The sequence below is a fragment of the Odocoileus virginianus genome, chromosome 22, assembly GCF_023699985.2.
Source record: "Odocoileus virginianus isolate 20LAN1187 ecotype Illinois chromosome 22, Ovbor_1.2, whole genome shotgun sequence".
In the NCBI taxonomy this organism is placed as follows: Eukaryota; Metazoa; Chordata; class Mammalia; order Artiodactyla; family Cervidae; genus Odocoileus; species Odocoileus virginianus.
Window position 1 is genome coordinate 33899153 of NC_069695.1, and position 22301 is coordinate 33921453.

A 22301-nucleotide genomic window follows, 5' to 3' on the forward strand; every position below is an offset into this window, starting at 1 on the left:
GGAGAAGAAGATCACAACCCAGTGTGATTTCCGCTCCAATATTCTTGCCTGGGGAATCCCATGGACAGAGCTTGTTGGGCTACAGTCCAGGGGGTCACAAAGAGTTGGACATGATTTACCAACTAAACAACAACAAAGTGCGTTGATATATTTTCTTTAATGATCAGAATTGGTTATTAAAGAATAATAATTTGCTGCAAAGGAACTGAATATGTATGTTTTCCAGAAGTTCTTAAGCACTATTTCACAAACAAATAACAAATTATATGTTTATATATATATGCTATGGTCTGATTGCTTTAAATAAGTATTTCTGAATGGAAGAGAAAACATTAGAATGAGCATACAGATGCAAATGTAATATGAGTTTAATGTATATGAAATGTAAAGTTAAAATGTAATACACAGGAATAGAGTTATACAAAGGGCTTCCCTGTTAGCTGAGATGGTAAAGAATCCGCCCGCAAAGCAGGAGACCTGGGTTCAATCCCTGGGTCAGGAAGATCCCCTGGAGAAGGAAATGGCAACCCACTCCAGTAATCTTGCCCGGAAATCCCACGGCCAGATGAACCTGGCGGGCTGCAGGCCATGAGGTCACAGGAATCTGACACGACTCAGAGACCAAACTACCACTACTTTCAGCCCAGGGATAACTTCAGTGTGTTCTCTAAATCCATTTTTAAAAAGAAAAGAAAAAAAATGGAGATAATCTTTTGATATTTAAAAACAATGAATAGATTTTTATTCTAATGAATTAATAAGGTAAATATTTTTAAAGAATTAGCATAATCAGTTCTTTATGATTAAGTACTGCCTCTGCTTAATTTCAAATATTTTTATTACTTCAGTCATTTGACACTGTTCTCAAAGGAATCACCTTACTATAATTGTTTCATTCTTAGACATACATCTTTTCATTAGTTCAAGTTAGGAGTATTTATTTTTAAGCATTGCAGTTTAGAGTAATAGAAACAATATGGGATTAGGGTCAAAAGACTTGAGTTTGATTCAGAACTGATTTAGCTAGAGACCTTGAGTGCAATGTAATGTTTTTAAGCTTCATTTCCTCTTTTGTGCAGTAGAGGGAAAAATATATGTTTAACTGCGTTGTTTTGAGGATGAAATGAGATAATGTATATGAAAAAACAAGACTACTATTTACATACTTTATTATTACAGTCAGGAAATAACCGTACATAAATCATCCAGAATGAGTGCTCCTTTTGTTTTTTTAGATACCCAAGATAAATACCCACATAATTAATGTGTGGGTCACAGAGCCATTTCTTTCTTGGCGTAACAATAACTTTACCGACCTAAACACTTCACCAGCGATCTAAGAAGTTGGAAAGGTTACAATAAACTTTCAAGGCTTAACACTTTTTTTTTTTTTTTGGTAGTTCGCTAGCAAGGTTAACAGTCCAACTCTTCACGCACCCCAAACCTGGCCATTACAAACAATTTTCAAATACACAAGCGTTAGCTGAGCAATTGTTTAAATTCTCATCATGTTTTACGCTGTAGAATGATGACTGGACACTATTTAAAATAACTACTGCTAAGACACCGCACGGCACTGATCCACGGCCACCGCGCTTTGGTCTCGCATTGATTTAGATGATGTAGGGGCCCAACATTGTGTCAAGTTGCACCTTCAGTATTAGTTCTATATCAGAAGAGGCTCCCCCCAACCCCCGTCCCACCCTTGCAGGCTCTAGGAATCTACCTAGCCCAGCAGAAAAGGGTTAAAGGAGTCCAGCAGAGGGGAGCAGTGCAGAGAGAGAGAGAATGCGTGTGCGAGCGAGTGTGAGCGCACAGGACAGAGGCGTCGAGTTGTGGAGCGGACTCGTACGCAAGTTCCGAAGGCCCGCGTGTTCGCGGTGGCTGGCCCAAAGGGGGCCGGAGAGGCTCGGCCTGCGAGGAGCGGGCAGCGCCCGGAGGGGCTCGGAGTCTGGGTGGGAGGGAGAGGGGTCTCGCGAGGGTTTCAGGGCGTGGCTGGAGTGGGGGGCGCGCGGCGAGTGTGCGCGCGCGAGAGAGGGCGAGTGTGAGCGCGGCGAGTGTGAGCGCGGCGAGTGTGCGGCCGCGTCGCCATTCCCCGTGACGTCAGAGTGTATTGTTGTGAGCGGGGCCGAGCGGAGCATCCCCGGAGCTGTCACCGCGGCGGCGGCGCAGTGCAAACCCCGCACGAGCGAGCCCGGCCGGCGCCGCCCCCGCCCCCGGCCCCGGCTCCGGCCCAGCCCCGGCCGCGCCGCCGCCGCCGCCCCCGCCCCCGGCCCGCCCGTCGCGCGCCGCCGCCGCCGCCCGCGCGCCCCCACCCAGCCCACCCCACCCCCTCGCTCCATCCCTCCCACCCGCCGCCCGCGCGCCTCCCCCCGCGGAGCGAGTGCGGGTCACCGGGTCACTGGGTCATTGTCTCGGCGCCCGAACCCCGAGCACCCCGTGGAATCCCCCACGTCATCAGCAGAACCATCAATGAGATGCAAACATGAAAGACAAGAGGAAGAAGAAGGACCGCACCTGGGCCGAGGCTGCCCGCCTGGTACGTACCGCCCCCCGCCCGCCGCCCCGCGCCGGCCCGCGCCGGCGGAGACGGCCGCTTCCAGCCCGAGCCGCCGCCAGCTCGCCGGGCTCCCGCTCTTTGTTATTCTGCGGGAGTAGGCTCGCTCGGGGGCCCCAGTGTGTGTGTGAGTGTGTGTGTGTGTGTGTGTGTGTGCGTGCGCGCGCGGAGGGGCACAGCGATTATCTCGGGGAGCCCGGCGCCCGCCGCGCCCGGGACCGCCCGGGACACTTCTCCGGGTACTTCGCTCTCGGGGCTCGGCCGTGCCTCCTCCGCCGGGGAATTTCCGAGCGCCCGGCCGCGCTCCGCTTCGCTCTGCCGCTCCGGAGACCTTTGTGTGGCAATTACCACTCCCTCCCGGCCCCTCCACCCCCCGGAATTCCATCGATAACTCTCCGTGCACGGTCTGTGTGGGTTTCGACGTTTGTGAGTGCATACATTTCACACGTGCATGCCCGGCGTGTGTCCGACCCGGACTTGTGGGGCGTGTTGCATGTGGGCTCCGTCGTGGCGCCCCTGTGTGCCGTGTCGTGTGCATTATGTATGCACACTGATACGTGCAGGTTTTGTGTGGCTCAAGTTCGCTGGTGTTTGTAGGTATTGTGCTCAGCCCGATGTTTGTGTGTACATTCCGTGCACGTGTGTGCCATTTGTGAGTGTGTGTGTCCGGGTGTGTGTGTCTGTTCCGTGAAGTTGAGTCAGTGTCATTTGTAGTGGGGGGTTATTAAGAGTGTACAGCTAGGTGTGTTTCGCTGCTGGCTTCCTGGGCGGTGTTACTTCGCAGCTTTTCCTTTTCTTTAACCTTTCGGAGCTTACGTTTTAATCAGCGAAAGAATGTCTCTATAGAAATGCTGGTTGGCAGAGGGGCGTCGGCGTCTTTGGTTTGATGTCTGTGTACGTGTGGGTTTCTCTTTTTTTTTTTCTTCATCTTCTTTTAACGGACAGCTGTAAACGGTTTTTTTTTTTTTTCTTTTTTTAAGGATATTTCTGTACAGCGTGTCTCACGGGAATGTAAGGCATTACATTTGAAGCTTAGCCTTTCAGGCTTTCGGTTGCATAAATTAAATATTTATTCACCAACTTACTATCTGTTATAAATTGACCAAAAGAAAGCAGACTGCATGCAGCGGGGTTGGGGGTGGGGGTGCGCGGAGCTGAAAACCCCAGGATATGTTACTGGGTTGACTTTGTAAAGATTGTTTTACTATAACTGTGTTTTGTTTTGTTTTGTTTTTTAAAGCTTTTGAGTAACTACATCATGTTCAAGGAGAACATTTGTCAAAAGTAATTATCTGAGTTTGGTTGAAGGGCCTTGCTGGTATGTTTCTGGATTCTGGCAAAGGGTTTTAGATAATTGGCCCTATTGCCCTGCGCAGAAGTGACAGAAGTCCTTCTTAATTGCAGTCTAGTTATTGGTAGCTGAAGTGGCCGGGCCCCTTTATTCATTTTTAGTTTGTAATAGTGTATGCTATGATTTCTCTCTTTATCTGCGGTCCTGTTAATCGCTAAATCACTGTCTCCGTGGATGAATGGGCAGGTAATAGTCATTCTCTAATGAACTGCATCTGGGAGAGTGAACTTATTTGTAAGGAATATGTGAAAAGTAAGCAGTGTTAAGTAAATGCCAGATTGATGTTATCACTGGATTTTTGCTAGAGGAGAGTAGATTATTTATTGTTTGCTCAGCCATTAATTCAGAATTGTGTGGGGAGTGTGCACCGCTTCTGAAAGTGCATTATTCCACTTCCTTGGAGTGGCAGTCAAGTATTATTATAGAGCTTCAGTGTATGTATTTTAAACAAGTGAACAATGAGTTGATTTATAAATATTTTAAAATAATGGTTCATGAATTAGCTATATCTGCCTGCAGAGAATTCTTAATAAATAACAGTATTCTGATGGAATTTAAAGCTAACCATTTGTATTCAATCAGTATATGTTGCTATTCTTGAAAGTACTACACAAGAAATGATTTAATTGTCTAGTAGTGATAAATCTCAAAATAGGTTTCAGAGTTACATGTTTTTTGTTAAAAGTTTCATTTTCCTCTTGCAAAGTTCATTGATGGGAAAAGACACACTAGGAGTCATCAGCACAAAAGAATTAATGATAGACCAGATGTCTCTGTTTTAACCAGACATATTGAACTAGTAGTTATGGTAATTTTTCAATTTGGTTCAAGTTATTTTTCCCCTGGTAGTTGTACAAATGTGTATGTATTCAAAATGTGACAGTTGAAATAAAATACTGAATAAAGTAGCAAATAATTGTTACTGTAAATATCTTTTTCAGAAGTTTGCCATTTATAATAGTGACTTATGATCATTCTTAACTTATTTGGTAAAAAAGAAGAAATGATTCCATTTGGGTAATAGTGACAATTTTTCATATTTTCTTTATAGTTATGTGAATGCATATAGACAAACTTTCTTCCAAACTTGGATGGAAAATATTTTTACTCTTTAAAAGTGATAGTATTATACCCAATGAAAAAGAAATGCCTTTTTTTGTGTGTGCATTTCTGTGATAGAAGTCCTATTTTATATTTTCATACTGCCCCTGCTGATTTTGCTGTGGTGGTGGTGAAGAATTTTTAGCCTTTTCTCCATCAAATGTTAAACCAGATGTCTGATTTTAAAACTAAAGACTAAAGATCGATAGAATATATGCAGCTCAGTATGTGGTTCTTGCAATATATGAACTAAAGAGAAAGTGTCCAAATTAACATTAAGAATAATCTTTGAAAATATGCCATGTATACTTTTATATATCTATATATGTATGTGTGTATATCTATATATATATGTGTGTGTACATATATATGTACATATATATATCCTACTGGTGTGTATGTATGTGTGTTTGCATGTGATTATCTTGAACGAAAGGATATCAGGGCAGAGGAAATGCAAAATAGATTTTTTGAACTGAGACCAAAAGCTTATATTGAAGTGTAACTTGGTATTCATTTTTAAGAAAAATGTATATGGAAGAGCAGTTCTTTCCAGAGTAACTGAGAACTTCCCTTCGACAACAGAATTTTGGTTTTTTTTCTTTGTAAGAAAAGTATCCGGCATCCAAATCTGTAAACTGAGTGGCAGCTCCAGGGATTTTGTTTTAGATGGAGATGTAGCTATCAAGCTCCACCAATTTTCTCATAGAAGTATGTCCTGTTTGGATGTGGTGGGCTTGTTTATCTTAGGAAAGAAGGACTGGTGGCATAATTCCCCTGTATTTTCAGGAATGTGGTGATTATTAACAGGCTGCCATTTTAAAATAGTAATATGACATCTTTGCCCCCCCCCCCCCCTTTTTTTCTTTCTGCCCTGCATCAATTGCAGAAATTCAGCCTTCAGCCTCTCCCCTTCCCCCTCGGCCTTCTGCAGTTGTGGTTGTTACTTAGCGCAGGGCCATTTAATATGGAGTCTGCTCCCAAACCAGATGCATTTTCATCTGTTTTATCTGCTCGTCTAAGGTTGTAGAGTCTCAGAGGATCCCACAATCACATGGAAGTGTCTTCTGTCTTAATATTTGTAGCCCACAATAAGAATAAAAATCAAAACCATAACTCATGTCGAGCTGGGGCTTTGACTTTAATCCTTTTGACTTTTATCTCAAGTCTTCACTCTGTTACTATAAATACAGTTTAAACCATTGTGAAAGGATCTTCATGCTTCTTTGTAAAAAATGGGGATTTGACAGGACTTTGTTTTACTGCACTAAGGGGTTTCTTTGTTACTGGCTTAACACAGAACATACTGTTATTTATATATTTAGTCTAGGTTAATTCTTTCTTTTTTTTGACATGCAAAAATGTTGTTGCTTTGAGAAGTGCTTTTTGATAGTTTCATCAGTTTGTTCTATAGGGAATGCTGCTGTTAAGATAATGGTTCAATGTATTAATTTGTTCCCTGAGTTTCCTTCTATTTGTTTTGTTCCTTACAATCTTTGTTTAGTCTCACTGGCACCTGAAAATAAATCTTAACAATCTTCAATAGCTTTGTGCTTGGTAACATGGCTGATTTATTTGCTTGTGGTTTAGATACATTCACACAGATAATGAATATCGGTGGGTTTTTGGGGGGGTGGGTGGGGTTCAAGGTGACCTTTAGAAAAAAATTTTAATGGCAGATTTGCCTCATTGTTGGGAAAAAAGCAGGCACATACTCCTTTATGCCCTAGCAGAGTTACTGAAGGTTTTAAGTAAATTGAACTTTTGTAAATCATACTGTATTAAAAATTAAGTAGGGGTTTATTAATTAAAGGAAATCTGTGTGACTCTTTTGCACAGTGAAGATTCTTTTGCATAATGCATTATATTCTAAATAAACTGTTAGGGTTTTTATCAAATAAAACTGAATGGTAACAGTCGCTGTTAAACTAGAAAACAATTCATAATTGTTCATTTACAGATTGCCTTGCCTTCTGTTTTTGTATTTTAGAAATAAGTGTAATTTTTCAGGGGTGATGAACATAGCGTAGAGCAGAGAGTGTTGGTCTTGCTTTTGGAATTTTCTCACTGTGTTAGTGGTGCTTAGATTTTAGGTTAGGACCAGGCCTTTGTAACAGCAGAGAACATTTTGACTTGTGATTTGGGGTAAGCCCCAAAGGTGTACGTGAGCATAACTGTGACAGTGCTTACTGATTTAAGAGACTGGCTGATGTGTTTGGCAAATGGAATTTTATTTTCAATAGCTTACATTTCAGTTGGCTTGCTTCAGCTGTTTTCTGTGATTCACACATAGCATCATTTCTTTATGTCTATATCATCATCTTTCTTTCAGATATGGAACTTAAATTTTCATTTTGCAATTTCAAAGATGGAAAAGAGTTAGCAAGCTCTGTGCCTCTCTTAAAAAAAAAAAGGAGTTTCAAGTTGGGGGGGGGATGTTTGAAATAATGAGGGATGTGAACTTGGGGCAGTGTATATGTTGTTAATTTTTTATTTCCTGCTGACATGAAAGAGAATTTTAAGAATTCTTTCTTAAGTTTTTTTCTCTTTGACAAATTCTTTGGTCTCAGATGAGCATATGGTAGCTTTTAGACTTGTAGAGTTATACCTGTAAAGGAATTTCACCACAGAACAACAAACTGATACAGTAATTAAATTTAATTTTTAATAATGTAATCATTTAACATGTCACTGAAATGCATTGGAAATGTGAAGTTTGGTCCCTAAATGTTCTGAGGACTCCTACATAGCATATGGGTCAAATGCCAGGGGCGATACAAACTTATATTCTGAAGGCGTTTAGAGTTCAGTGGGGGAGATGAGTGAACCTGGAGGGTGACTGATCAGACAGACACCATCCATGGGCATCACATGGATGATCAAGAGGTGCTAGTTTATAGATTTACAGAAGGGAGAAGTTGACTGAAGAAGGCTTACTGGATTAAGTGAAGCTTGATTTGTCCTTGGAATATGAGTAAGATTAAACAGGTGACGATAGAAACTTTCTAGGAACAGAGAACTATATGGACAAAGGTGTGGTGTCAGGTGAGAGGAAGTATTCAGGGGACAATGAACAGTCCAGTCTAGAAATCTCAGAAGACTTGAGGGGAACTTGCACTGCAATAAAGTTGAAAATTAGATTGTGACTCAATTGGGGAGGGGTTCAAAAAGTCATTTTAAAATAGTTGGACATTGTAAATTGTAGCATGGGGCTGATGGGGTAGTGGGGTAGTAGAAACACACAGTGTACATACATACTCCCAAATGACTATCCCTTATAGAGAGGGGACTCCGTCACTTGGAGAATCTAAAACCAAAATTGATGTTGGAAATATTTGATTAAAAAAAAACACAACTTTGTTCTGTGACATAGTCTTCCAAATGAGGAAAAGTAAACATTAGTAAGTACTATACATTGCATTTGTAGAAAACGTATGCAGAGCACTCATTTGCCGAATATACTCCCTTGAGATCCGTGGGTAGCAGGAGTTTGCTCAGTAATTCATTCTCCTAGTGTGTGGTTTAATGATGGGTCCAGTATCTTCACCTTGTTTGTAAGGAGCAGGGCTGGCATAAGTCCTTTGAAAAATTCTGTGCTGTCTGATATTTTAAAAGTAATACAAGCGTTTTAACTGATGTAAATTTAACTGATTTGTAGCGTGGAGGCATAGGGAGGATGCAAGCCTCCATCAGACTTACTGACCACCTTTCAGATTGCCTGTCTTTCATTTCTCTCTCTCCCCCCTTTTTTAAGCATCAAAACTTTGCATGGCGGCTGCTGCTGCTGTTGTTAATTCATATTTTAAAATACACTCTCCCCCACCCCTGAGGTCCTCTGGAGCAGATCCTGGCTCCTTCCTGGTGGGACTGGGAGGGGGGCATCTTACAGAAGGACTTTCTGCTGTTTGCCAGCCCTGAGAGCCTTGATTGTTCTGCCTTTGTCCCTGCACAGTTGGTAGCTGTGGAAATCTAGCCCTGACCAAAACTTTCCCTGAAGAGCCCTTGGGGAACGAATAGAAACATGATATGATTAGCCACATTGTTTTCATTATTAAACAAATCTACATAAAAGGGTAGCAATTAACAGCTTTATCTGCCTGAACTTAGACACCTATCTCTTCTCTTCCCTCCCTAGTCCCACTTGAAACGGGTAACAATTAACTGTTGCTGGTTTTAATGTCAGCAACTGACAACACCAAATTGGGAATAGGCACTTCTCCTGGTTGATTGACATGTAGCCCTCTGACACATTCTTACGTAGTTTTAGGGCAAATTCATGCCCTGAGGTTAGAGCCAAAGGGCTTGTCAGAACACTGACTTTAATAGCTGCAATATACAACTTAAATGACATCTAAGACCTTAGCTTTGGTGGAACTTTTAGAACCTGAGGAATTTTCCAAGGCAGTGGAATTTATACTTAATGGACAAGCTTAGAACTTGTAAGATTTTTGTCTAAGTATATAGATGTATAATTGACTTTATGATAACAGTTGTTTATTATCCGTTTGTCTGTAGCATACATTAGTCCATGAAAAACTTAATGATTTTAAAAATAATTCCAAAATTGATTTTTTTGGGGCAAATGTTCTAAGTTTTTTTTACTAATCCAACAGTTGATTTCTGAGTGTATGATTTATGACTTAACAAAGGGAATGGGAGGGACCCTCTTCATCTTATTCAGAGGACAGATGGCATTGTCAGGATTTTGTTAACTTTCATGTAGTGAAACCTGTTTTAATGAATTCAAGAAATTAGAAATTGAGATTGGGTCTTTGGGCTTGTTTTTCAGCTTAGTCATGAAGAAGACATGATATATAGGGAGGCTGTTGGTTTTTCTTAATTTTTTTTTTAAATTTCTGGAATAAATGACTACACATGTAATTTGTGCATGTATAGAAACCTTGTTGACATGACTGCAGAACTAAGTCCGTGCCTGGACCATCAGGACTCTGTATGCCCCACCAACACCCTCCCCTTCCTCCATCCTCCCCCTCCTTACCATGCACACACAACATATAATCATTATTTGAAAAATTGTTTATAAGAAAATCTTCCTTTACAATATGTGTTGTCATATCTTCAAAATCTCACAATCAGAAATTGTCATTCCTGAATTCCCTGTTTAGTCTACTTTGGTCCTCTTAATCTCTTTTGAGTCGGTTCTGGAAATTCAGTTAAACATTCTGAATTAAACTCTTTCGATATTTTACTTGTTTTCTTCACATCACTATTGCTCTTTCCTGCTTGCTGTAGGGTCTCGTCTCAGTTTCCCTCTTCATGTTGCTATATCTCAGAATGATGTCTCCCTCCTTTTTATTCTCAGTTTTCTCCTCTCTGAGCAGTCTCACCCACTTCAGTGGCAGGTATCCCACGACAGGAGCTCTAGCCTTGATTTTTTCTTTAAATTTGGATTTATACTAACAATTTTTATTGTTTATCTCCTTGCACTATGGATATTCCAAATGAAATTCATACAGTTCAGTTAAATATTCATTGGCGACCTCCCACAAATATGCTCAACAGGAAAGGATATCATTCCTGTCTGGAGGGCACTTACCTGTATGAGCATAAATAATATCTGTGAAGGGTGGAAATTCTAATTATAGCTCACATTTAGCTCCTCCTCTTTTCATTCTCTGTGTTTTACAGAGTGCTGACCTTCCAACTAATTCTGAACCTAATTTGTTAGGTTAGTTAGGTTCAACTAAATCTGAACCAAATTTTTACTTAGTGAAGCTGTATTAATCTTTCTAGAACAGATTTGATCTTAATCATTCCTCTACTTACAGTTTTGTGATTACCTTTAAGTTAAAGTTCAGCAGGTCATGGGAAATTCATTTTAACCTTAGAAATCCTTTTTTAAAAGTGATATATGAGTGTTTTCCCTAATAGTATCACGAATTTAACATGTTCTATCCATTATACATCACACCAACCTTCCCATCATGTAGTAATTTCTGCCTCCTTACATTTATTTTAAATTCTTTTAAAACACAGCAGTTATTTTTAATGACATAAATTAATAATATGTTTTATTAACTTCCATGCTCAACTTTATTTCTTATATTGCATTCACTCTAAATTGCCTCCTTTAACAGCTTTAAAAAAAATTAATTGAGGGTCTCTGGGTTCACGGGCTTTGCATTTCTGAAATGTTTTTGTTTTGTCCACCCCTTAAAAACTTGATTAATAAGCTTTTGTGTTTTAAGGTAGTTATGAAGACTCATATAAAGTTACAAGAATTAAGAAAAAGTGAACTAGTGACCACTCCTTCCTAATCATTCATACCCTCTCCCCCAACCCTCCCTGTTCTCATAATTTTAATCTTAATGTAGTCAAGATTGGGCGTCCAAAAAAAGATTAGGTGTACAAAAGTGATCAACATTGGCCTTTAGGAAGTATTATCCATCAAATGTATGGATTATAATTCATAAGATTTTTATTCTCACAAAGTTCAGCTCATCTTCCATTAGAAAATAAATGGAAAAACTTGATAGGAAAAAATTAAGATATTTTATGTTGCTCTCACCTTTGAGTGATAATTTAACTAGTTATAAAAGTCTTAGTTGACAGTTGCTTTATCCTTAGTACCTTGGAGATGTTTCTTCATATGTTCTTGCATTAGTGGTTGTAATGTTTTGTCTGTGGTGAGTTTCATTGTTACTTTTTAAAGAAGTAATATGCTTTTTGTATCTAGAGTTTTTTACATGTTCTCTTTATCCTTGAAGTTATGAAGTTTTAATGCTTTGTCTTAAATGTTTGTCTTTCTGTTGTTATCCTTGGTTTCTAGAGTTTACTTTTTAGCCTGTGTGTTTCGTTGCTCAGTTGTGTCTGACTCTTTGTGATCCTGTGGACTATTGCCAGCCAGGCTCCTCTGTCCATGGCATTTGCCAGGCAAGAATAGTGGAAATGGTTGCCATTTCCTTTCCATACTTTTCTTAAAGAGTAAACTTTTTATACTTTAAAATTTTAATCATGTTTTGGTATAGAACTTACATTGTCTTGTGTCCCCAGCAGGCCATGAATTCTTTGAAGTCTTCTAAGTGTTCCCACAGCATCTAGTAGTTTAGTTTATGGGTTAGCAGTGATTTAAATACAATGTGGAAAGGACTTCCCTAATATGGAACAGGATACAGCAGTGAATATGCTGGCTTGGCTGGTCAGAATTGTGGATTGCAAGCAGCAGAAACCACTTCTTGGCTAACTTAAGTATAGAAAATGAGATTTTTTTGGAGGCCATTAAGTAGTTTATATAGTCATAGGAAGGATCTTTTAAAAAAAGAAAGTTGGAAAAATCAGCAGAGATCAATAGAGGATGAGCAGCAGAAATACACACAGTCATGCTGCAAGAACAGTCCACTTGGATTGTGGCTGTGGGCACTGCTAACACAGTAATGGTCACCTCTGTGACTTAGTGCTGACATTGGACACTGCTGTTGCTCCCAGCATATCATATGAATGTATTATAGTCGACTCTGTCTTTGGATCCAAGGTTCAAGAGTCAAATTCATAGGCTGCTGCTGCTGCTGCTAAGTCACTTCAGTCGTGTCTGACTCTGTGTGATCCCACAGACGGCAGCCCACCAGGCTCCGCCGTCCTGGGATTCTCCAGGCAAATTCACAGGCAGATGCATCTAATTGTCAGACTCTAGTTCCCAAGTCTATACCTTAGTTGCTGAAAGATGATGAGAAGGTGTATCTGGCCTCTTCACCACTGTAGTGGAAGCATCTATGTTTATATATTCATAGTGGCAGTAAAGCCAACTGAAGATTAAAACTGAATGTCCCACCTCTTTCCACCTCCTGCTCTCAGCAATTCTGCTCCCCATTTTTCTTCTCTCAGTAAAAGCCATCACCCTCTCTGTAGTTCCTAAAACCAGAAACCTTCTTGTCATCATTAATGCCCTTATGTATTTTTTTCTTTTTATCCAATAATCACTGAGTTATGCCAGTTTTATTTCCTTTTCTTCAAGTTTTCAAATCCTTGTCTTTACATGTTACACATGTCCATTTCCACTGTAATTTATCTTGACTCAGGCAGTGTATGGGTTTGGGAAAGAATATAGATTAATGACAGGCCTAAAAGTCAGGCAGATTTATGTTTGAGGCTCATTTCTGCCACTTACTATGTGTTTGACCTTGGGCAAATTATTTAACATCTCTCAATTTTAGTTCAATTGTCTATTAAAGGGAATAATGGCATTACAGAGTGGTTGGAATATTTAAATAAGATAACGTGCATAAGGTACTTAAGTACAGTGTCTGACATTAGAAGGTGCCAGTTAATGTTAGTGCCTGGAAGTTCCCATCTTCTCATTAAGTTGATACAACAACCTTGTAAGTGGTTTTACTGACTCCAGACTTGCTTCCACTCAGACTCATTCTCCTTATTACATTCACAGCTGCTTCTTTAAAGGTAGAACTGGTTCATGTTATCCCCTTGAGCCTGACTAAGTTGCTATAGGAAACAGATGGCATGATCTTATAATGGGTGATTAAAGAAAGTTAGGGCATAATAAAAGAAAAGAACAAGAGATAGACAAATCAGGGATATTACCTATTACCAGCAGAAGGACGTTACTAGCCTTAGACTTGAAGGGCCAAGGAGACCAGAGAGTGGTTACTACAGAGATGTGGGCTCTGATTATAGAAGGATCAGAAATAAAACATAGCCAGTGCCATCCCTCACCCTTGCAAGGGGGAGAAGCATGCTCATAGTCATTCTGACTCCACTCTCCTTCCATCTTCTGATCTCCAGTTGGTGCCTCCTAAGGCTGAATCCATGTATAAGTCAGAAGACAGAGGACTTCCATTGAGAAAATTCATGATTGTCAGCCTACTGGGTCATGAAGCTGAGTCAGTTCAGTTCAGTTCAGTTGCTCATTCGTGTCCGACTCTTTGCAACCCCATGAATCGCAGCATGCCAGGCCTCCCTATCCATCACCAACTCCTGGAGTTTACTCAAACTCATGTCCATCGAGTTGGTGATGCCATCCAGCCATCTCATCCTGTTGTCCCTTTCTCCTCCTGCTGCCAATCCCTCCCAGCATCAATGTCTTTTCCAATGAGTCAACTCTTCACATGAGGTGGCCAAAGTATTGGACTTTCAGCTTCAGCATCAGTCCTTCCAGTGAGCACCCAGGACTGATTTCCTTTGGGATGGACTGGTTGGATCTCCTTGCAGTCCAAGGGACTCTCAAGAGTCTTATCTGACAACACAGTTCAAAAGCATCAATTTTTTGGCGCTCAGCTTTCTTCACAGTCCAGCTCTCACATCCATACATGGCCACTGGAAAAACCATAGCCTTGACTAGACAGACCTTTGTTGGCAAAGTAATGTCTCTGCTTTTTAATATGCTATCTAGGTTGGTCATAACTTTCCTTCCAAGGAGTAAGCATCTTTTAATTTCTTGGCTGCAGTCACCATCTGCAGTGATTTTGGAGCCCCCAAAAATAAAGTCTGACACTGTTTCCACTGTTTCCCCATCTATTTTCCATGAAGTGATGGGACCAGATGCCATGAGCCTAGTTTTCTGAATGTTGAGCTTTAAGCCAACTTTTTCACTCTCCTCTTTCACTGTCATCAAGAGGCTTTTTAGTTCCTCTTCACTTTCTGCCATAAGGGTGGTGTCATCTGCATGTCTGAGGTTATTGATATTTCTCCCGGCAATCTTGATTCCATCTTGTGCTTCCTTCAGCCCAGTGTTTCTCATGATGTACTCTGCATAGAAGTTAAATAAGCAGGGTGGCAATATACAGCCTTGACGTACTCCTTTTCCTATTTGGAACCAGTCTGTTGTTCCATGTCCAGTTCTAACTTTTGCTTCCTGGCGTGCATATAGGTTTCTCAAGAGGCAGATCAGGTGGTCTGGTATTCCCATCTCTTTCAGAATTTTCCACAGTTTGTGGTTATCCACACAGTCAAAGGCTTTGGCATAGTCAATAAAGCAGAAATAGATGTTTTTCTGGAACTTACTTGCTTTTTCGATGATCCAGCGGATGTTGGCAATTTGATCTCTCGTTCCTCTGCCTTTTCTAAAACCAGCTTGAACATCTGGAAGTTCACAGTCATGTATTGCTGAAGCCTGGCTTGGAGAATTTTGAGCATTACTTTACTAGCGTGTGAGATGAGTGCAATTGTGCGGTAGTTTGAGCATTCTTTGGCATTGCCCTTCTTTGGGATTGGAATGAAAACTGACCTTTCCCAGTCCTGTGGCCACTGCTGAGTTTTCCAAATTTGCTGGCATATTGAGTGCAGCACTTTCACAGCATCATCTTTCAGGATTTGAAATAGCTTAACTGGAATTCCATCACCTCCACTAGCTTTGTTCATCATGATTCTTTCTAAGGCCCACTTGACTTCACATTCCAGGATGTCTGGCTCTAGGTGAGTGATCACACCATCGTGATTATCTGGGTTGTGAAGATAGAGAAGGGTAAAAAGTGAATCTGAAGCTGCTAATGAGGAATGCAGAAAACATCTCTTTTTCAAATACCTTGCAGTAGCTTCCCATGATTGTAAGAGCATCATGCCCCTTGTTTTTGGGTCCTTCAGGTTTGTCCTTTGCATACATCTCCAGTTTCATTGTTTGATTCTCTTACCATTGGCATTTTAAATACCTTAATATAAAAGTACTGTTAGATCTTTGAACTTATCATACTGCCCCATATTTTATGTCAACTTTGTACATGTTCCTTCTCTTTGTAAGTCTTTCCTCCCTCCCCTTCTATTCCTTTTCATCTGGTAAATTCTTAACACTTCCTTCAGATTTCAGCCTCCTTTAAGAAGTTTTTGTATGTCCCCAAAGCACTTCATAGTTGGGAAGATTATTATAATTATTTGTTTACTTTCTTGTTTATAATTGTTTCCTGAGTACCTGATGTACTCTATCAGGTTAAGAGGGTGCTGATTATAGTTGAATAAAGTGAATAAGTCAAAGAAGATTTTTCAGAGGAGCTCTTACAGCTAACTTTTTTAAAAAGTTTTCAGAAGATCTGTAGAACTATAAAACTTATGTCTTCTTTATTTATTTCCATTTCATTGCTGAATTGTCATTGTACAGCCTAGAGAAGGGACCTGATTTTCTGAGACTCAGTTGGACAACTGATAGGTTTTGAAAAATCTTTGTGTACTGTCAATTCACTAGCCCCCTTTATTATTTTGGGATAATTTGTTGAAGCTAATGGCAATGAAAAACTATTCAATTCCTGCCATTAGTATGTTAGGTATCCTGTGAATACAATAAAATATGGAACCTGACCTTTGGGAAATTAACATAAAAAAAAAAAAAAAATCCCTTGGAGCCCAAGAGATACTTTTCTGTAAATTTTAAGTTGCAAAGTGTAGTAGAAATTCAGTAACATGAAAGTAATCTTTTATGTTTGATTTTACTAAGAAACAATGATGTATCTTACTTTATAAAAGCTTTCTGTGACTTACAAACCAAGAGAAGAATTATACAGTATATTTATTACAACACGGATTGGAAACGTTTACAAAGTAAATAATCTCCTTTACACATGTAAGTAAAACATTTATAAGGAATTCCCTGGTGGTTCATCGAGTAACCTGGTAGAAAATTCATCTGCCAATGCAGGACACATGGGTTTGTTCCCTGGGTCAGCAAGATCCCCTAGAGAAGGAAACAGAAACCCACGTCAGTATTTTTGCATGAGTAATCCCATGGACAGAGAAGCCTGGCGGGCGACAGTTCATGGGGTTGCGAAGAGTTGGATATGACTTAGTGACTGAGCATGCATGCAAAATATTTACAACATGATGTCACAGTTTCCTTTTGATTGTGTAGAAATCTGATACAATGATGGAACAGTCTTTGTGTATCAGATACCATAAAATATTACTATTACTAAAGTAACTAATAATTAAAATCACTATTGCTAAAGTAATGACTAAAAATGGCTAATAGTTTTTTTTCATGATGCTTATTGGGTACTTACATGCCTGATAGCACACTAACTGATTATATATGTTGTATTGTTTAATCCTAAGTGCAAACCTGCAGTGTAGTCCATCTTCTTTAAATGAAGAAACTGAGATTTAGAGTGCCAGTTTAATTTCTCTCAGTTGCAAGTGAAATACATTTAGAGAAAACAAGTTTAAGCAGCAAGTCCCACTTAACTGAGAAATCCAAGGGTGGAAGTCAGTCAGTTGTAAGTGGGTGTAGAGATATAGAGACTGCCATCAAAATATTTGCTTTCTCTCCATCTTTTATCTTTGTTTTTTTTCTTGGCTTAATACTGCAGCCAGTATCTGATAGAAGTCTTGGTCAAGATAAGATGCTCATTGGCACCCCAGACCTGCATCCTCCAAGCATAAAAAGAACCACTTTCCCTCATTCCTCCTCCTCTTTATTATTGTTGTTATTTTAAATGCCCTCTCAGGGTAGTCTTTATTTTGTCCTACTTGACTGTTGACTCATCTCTTACCAACAGTAGTGGCCAGGATCAGATAGCATGATGGATTACCATGCAACAGTGACTTGGAGCAGAAGAAAATTATGCAAAAGCACCAATAAAAGGGAGATAGAAAGTATGCCAGAAAAACAAATTATACAGCCATTCCCTGTGCTTTCAGAGAGGGCGAATGAGCTTGCTAAGCTCATCAGAAGGAGAAGAAAGTGAAAGTCTCTCAGTCATGTGTGACTGTTTGCGACCCTGTGGACAGTACAGTCCATGGAATTCTCCAGGCCAGAATACTGGAGTGGGTAGCCTTTCCCTTCTCCAGGGGATCTTCCCAACCCCGGGATTGAACCCAGGTCTCCCGCATTACAGGCGGATTCTTTACCAGCTGCGCATTCAGGGAAGCCCAGTCAGTAGCAGAGCAGTGATTAAAACCCATGTCTGCCCCTGCTCAGAGTTCTAGACGTTAGGCATATTAAAGTTAGATACTTTCTTATTCCTTCTTCCTGGTAGTAGTTTTATGATTATTTGTTTCACATTTTCAAGATGTTAAAGCCAAGACAGCCATTGCAAAAATTCTAAAGATTTCTTTGGAGCGTTTCCTCTGGAACTTACTTGCCTGATTTAGAGGCTAGATGTTACAATGGATAGTTTCTGTTCTGTTTTTCCTCACAGACCAGTTTCTTTAAATAGCACTCTATATGAATGGTCTTTATATAATATTTATAGTTCAGCACCATTCATGACCTGAATTCACAAAATATGTAATTCTGGATGAGGCTTCCAGGTTCTTTCTGGATGCAAGTAAATACTTTCATTCACTGACTAAATGCCAAGATTTTTTCACAGGAGCAATTGTGACCCTAAGAGAAGGTTAGTTTAATGAAAGAGAGTAAACTTTTCTTCTCCCTAGTGTAAACCCACACTCATTTCTCTGAATATTGAGAATAGATCAGCATAAGATGGTGACTCCCTGTTTTACGTACAGTTCTGTATCTTATGACTGTCACTTCTGATTTATTCATTTGATGGCATTTCTCTTCTAGAACTTAAGTGAAACAAAGTTGTGCGTAGAAAATTTCTTCTTCTCCTTCTCTCTTTTTCTTTCTCTTAGCCTCGTGGAAATTTAATGGTACCTTTTCAGTTTGGATGAAGGTGGATGGCACTGAGCTTTTTGATGTTTATTCATGGTCTGTTCTAGGAAGAGACGCTACTGTGTATAAAGAGATAAACACATTTAGCCCACCCGGATCTTTAACGAGGAAATGAGAAAAGTGAAAATAAAACACTATTAAGTATAAACAAAAATACTATCTGACTCCTGTTCTCATCCTTCCTCCAATTTTTAGATATCTGTTTTTATCACTTTTAGCTAATGCTGTCTTCACAAACCAAGTACTAGTAATTAAATGGGAATCGAAGGACTGTCAGTAGGGAAAAAAAAAAATCAATGAGCAAACACAGATATTGCATTACCTTTTAGTCTCCTAATGACGGTTTTATTTTTCCTTGTTCCAGAACTCACTGTTAAGTGAGCTCAGCTTATTGGTAGAGAATGCAAGTTTCATAAAGTTATTTTCATTCGTTAAAAGCTTCAGTGGAGAAGGAGGCCCATTAAAAATTAGTCTTCCCAGTCCATTCTTTTCATGAATTATGTCTTATTTTCCTGTTGTAGATGATAGCCACAGGCAGCTTTTCAGAAAGAAGCAACCTGAAGCACATTAAAGGTATCATCCAGAAAAATGAATGATGAAGGGACAATAGTAGGACTTTGATAAAACTTAGTGCTTTAATTTTGTTTCTGTGTGTTTTCAGTAAGCACTTGATCCTTGAACACCGCAGAGGTTGGGGGCACTGACCATCTGCACATTCAGAAATCTGTGTAACTTAGAGTTGGTGCTCCCTACCCTCAGTTCCCCTTCATCTGTGGTTCCATATCAATGGACTCCACCAGCTATGGGTGGTGTAGTACTTATTGTTGAAACATCTGCCTGTAAGTGGACCTGTGCAGTTCCAACCCATGTGGCCCAAGAGTCAGCTGTGTTTTCAGTTGTGTTGGAGAGACTCAAAGAGATGGAAAGATAGTTTTCTACTAAATTATATTTAAAATTTCTTCCTTCATTTTTAATGAATAGTTGACTGGCTCTTTCGTTATAGGCAGTAGGTTGGCACAGGGTGGCACCTCTTGCCCCTTGAAGTAGGTGTTACCAGGTGCATGGTCTTGTTCCTGCTAGCCAGGGTTTGATTCATCTTTTTTCTTTCTTGAATGTGTTAATCACAGAAGCTGGTAACAAGATGAAATTTCAGTCACCCTGCTTCTAGCTTGGACATACAGATGTGAGTGAGGAATCGGCATTTGCTTTAATCCACTAAGATTTGGGGGTTGGTTTTTACTGTTTTGTATCCCTGCCTCCTGACAGATACAGTTCTGATAGCAACACTGGATGCTTTTGTACCAGGCCACCCTTTCCCCTTGTTTATGAGACACTAAATGCTTAATTACATGCTTAAGAGGTAAGTAAAGCAAACGAGGTTAAATCCCTGTTTTCTTCTTCATTACATTAAATTGCTTTGTAAAATCACCCTGTCCTGTAAAAAATACCTTTTATATTTGTCAAACCAGAAACCAATAGAGGATTTCCATTGCAAGGAAAATTCATTTCTATTCTCTCTTAAGATAATGCTGTTTATGTTTTTTCTTGATTTAAAAAAAATGCTTTTCCTTCCATCTGTCTACTCAAGAGGACAGATTTCTAACCAGAAAGAGTGAAACAATTATTGTTAACAAGGAACTGAGTTCCAAGATAGTTGAAGAGATAGAGAAAGGGCACCTGGACATTTTCAACAAGTTCAGGTTCCCAAGTTCAGACAAAGTGTGTTTCACATTGCAAAGGTATGACCAGATTTCCACACCATTGAGAAGAGGAAAGCAGACACTGTAATAACACCTCCTTCTTTCTTTTTCTTTCTCTCTCTCTCTTTTGGCCTAGAGGAGAGCTGGTGGAAAGGAGTGCCGCCACTAAGGGATTATATTTCCCAGTCTGTCTCAGAGCGTCCTGTCTCCGTTTCCCGTCCATTGAGGGCCCGGTCACCCTCCGGCCGTTTCCCACCAGTTTTCACTCTTTTCTAGATACAGCACACAGAAACTCCTGACAGCTGACAGACTCCCCATTGAGCCCTACCTTTTCATGTAGGGGAAGGGGGAGAAAATGAAGAAAACTTGTCTTGAAAGCCTGCAGATTTTCATACCCAAGGAATGTGTTGACCACATGCATCTTAAACCAGACGAGCAGTGTTTGTTCAGCCCTTCGACTTGCCAGTGTGCAGTCCTGACTATTCCATGCTTGGAAGCAAAAACTCAAAACCAGATTTTCTAGATGTTTCTACCAGTCATCTGCGCAAGTAGCAGTGGAGTTGTTCGTGCACAGTCCCTTACATATTAAGTTATATTTTTCATTGTGGCATAATTTATCTGTAGGAAACATTGATTTTCACAATGAACTCCTTATCTTCAAAATTTCTTAGTCTACATGGAAGTGTAGCTACTTCATTATAATTTTATATGCAAGGCCATGATTGAATTGTTAGGGTTACAAAGTAGACTTTCATCTTCTCATATGATTTCCCAGTAATATGGAGATGATGCATTTTGTGTTTATCTTCCCTTTGTACTAGGTCACTAGGATATTCCAGAGTTTGTTCTTCTGTCAGTTCTCTATACCTGATAGCAGGTGCGGTTAGTGCTTAAGACCTGAATGTCAAGGTAGTTAGCAGAACTCTCAAAACTTTTCCTACAGAGCATTTCCTCAGGGAGAATTTGATTCCTTTTGAGCCTAATATCTACTGCCCATAGTTGAGTGAATCTAGCAGAAAAACATATGGCCTAATTTATATTCACAACTTATGGGAAAAATCTGAGACTTCATAAAAGCACTAATTTAGAGTTGGTTAATAGGTAACTCTTATTTGTACTTCTTTCAAAGGGATAGATATTTTGATCGTATTGGAACTAATAATTTTTCTTCATTCTGACATCTAAAGGTGGCATTATGGTATAATGAGCTTGCAGCCTGGTTGTGTGCAAAACTCAGCTGGTAAAATCAGGACTGAGGAAGGCTAAAAAGCAAATAGGGACTATCTGATTTCATAAAGAATCTTTTGTTGGCAAAGGTAAGTTTTAATGTTCCATTGCCTCCTTAAAGAGACTCAGCCTATACTTCATATCAACAAATATGAGCTGATTGAAACCAGTTCTGTTTGCTTTGTGTCCTGGTAAATATGGCCTTCATTTTTCTGGCACATGGTTTAAGAAACAGGACCAGAAAGGAGGGTTGGATGGAGAATTGGAAAACTTGGCTAATTTTAAGGCAGGTAGAATCAAGTAGAATATTAAAGTAATTGCCCCAGGAATGTATTTAGTGTAAATTGTGTTGCAGGTATTTTAATTATATCTTAATTACTTGAGTACAATAAATCTGGTGGGAGATCTTTGACTTGGCTCTTAGTATAAATAGTTACGGTAGATTTTTATGCATGATTTCATTTACAGACAGGAAAGCACATATCACATAAACCTTTGGTCTATAGAAGGCCTGTAGGTTATATCATTAAATATTGGTGTACCTGCTTCATATTTTTAAATGTTGGCCCTCTTTCTGAAGCCTGGGATTCAGAAATTCTTTTAACTATTATTCATCAGAGTTGCGTTCTGGATAAAGACTTCTTATTGCGAGAATTATTTATAGCTTTGCCTGGAGAGTTCCTAATGTTATACAATTGTTTAATCTTTTAACTATTGTCTCTGGATGATCAAAGTGCATGCCTGACAAAGGACTAACTCTGAATTTCTGAGTTTTATTTGGTTAAGAATTGA

The 22301-nt window shown here is 39.7% G+C and overlaps 1 protein-coding gene across 1 annotated transcript in view; it reads left to right on the forward strand.

Annotated features, from left to right (window-relative positions):
- Positions 1–2341: 2341 nt before the first annotated feature.
- Positions 2342–22301, forward strand: part of ASXL3 (ASXL transcriptional regulator 3) — a 186312-nt gene continuing 166352 nt past the window's right edge. Inside the window, exon 1 of the mRNA XM_070452801.1 lies at positions 2342–2539. Within this exon, the coding sequence (XP_070308902.1) occupies positions 2486–2539 (54 nt within the window). The 5' untranslated portion in view covers positions 2342–2485. The remainder of the gene's footprint in view (positions 2540–22301) is intronic.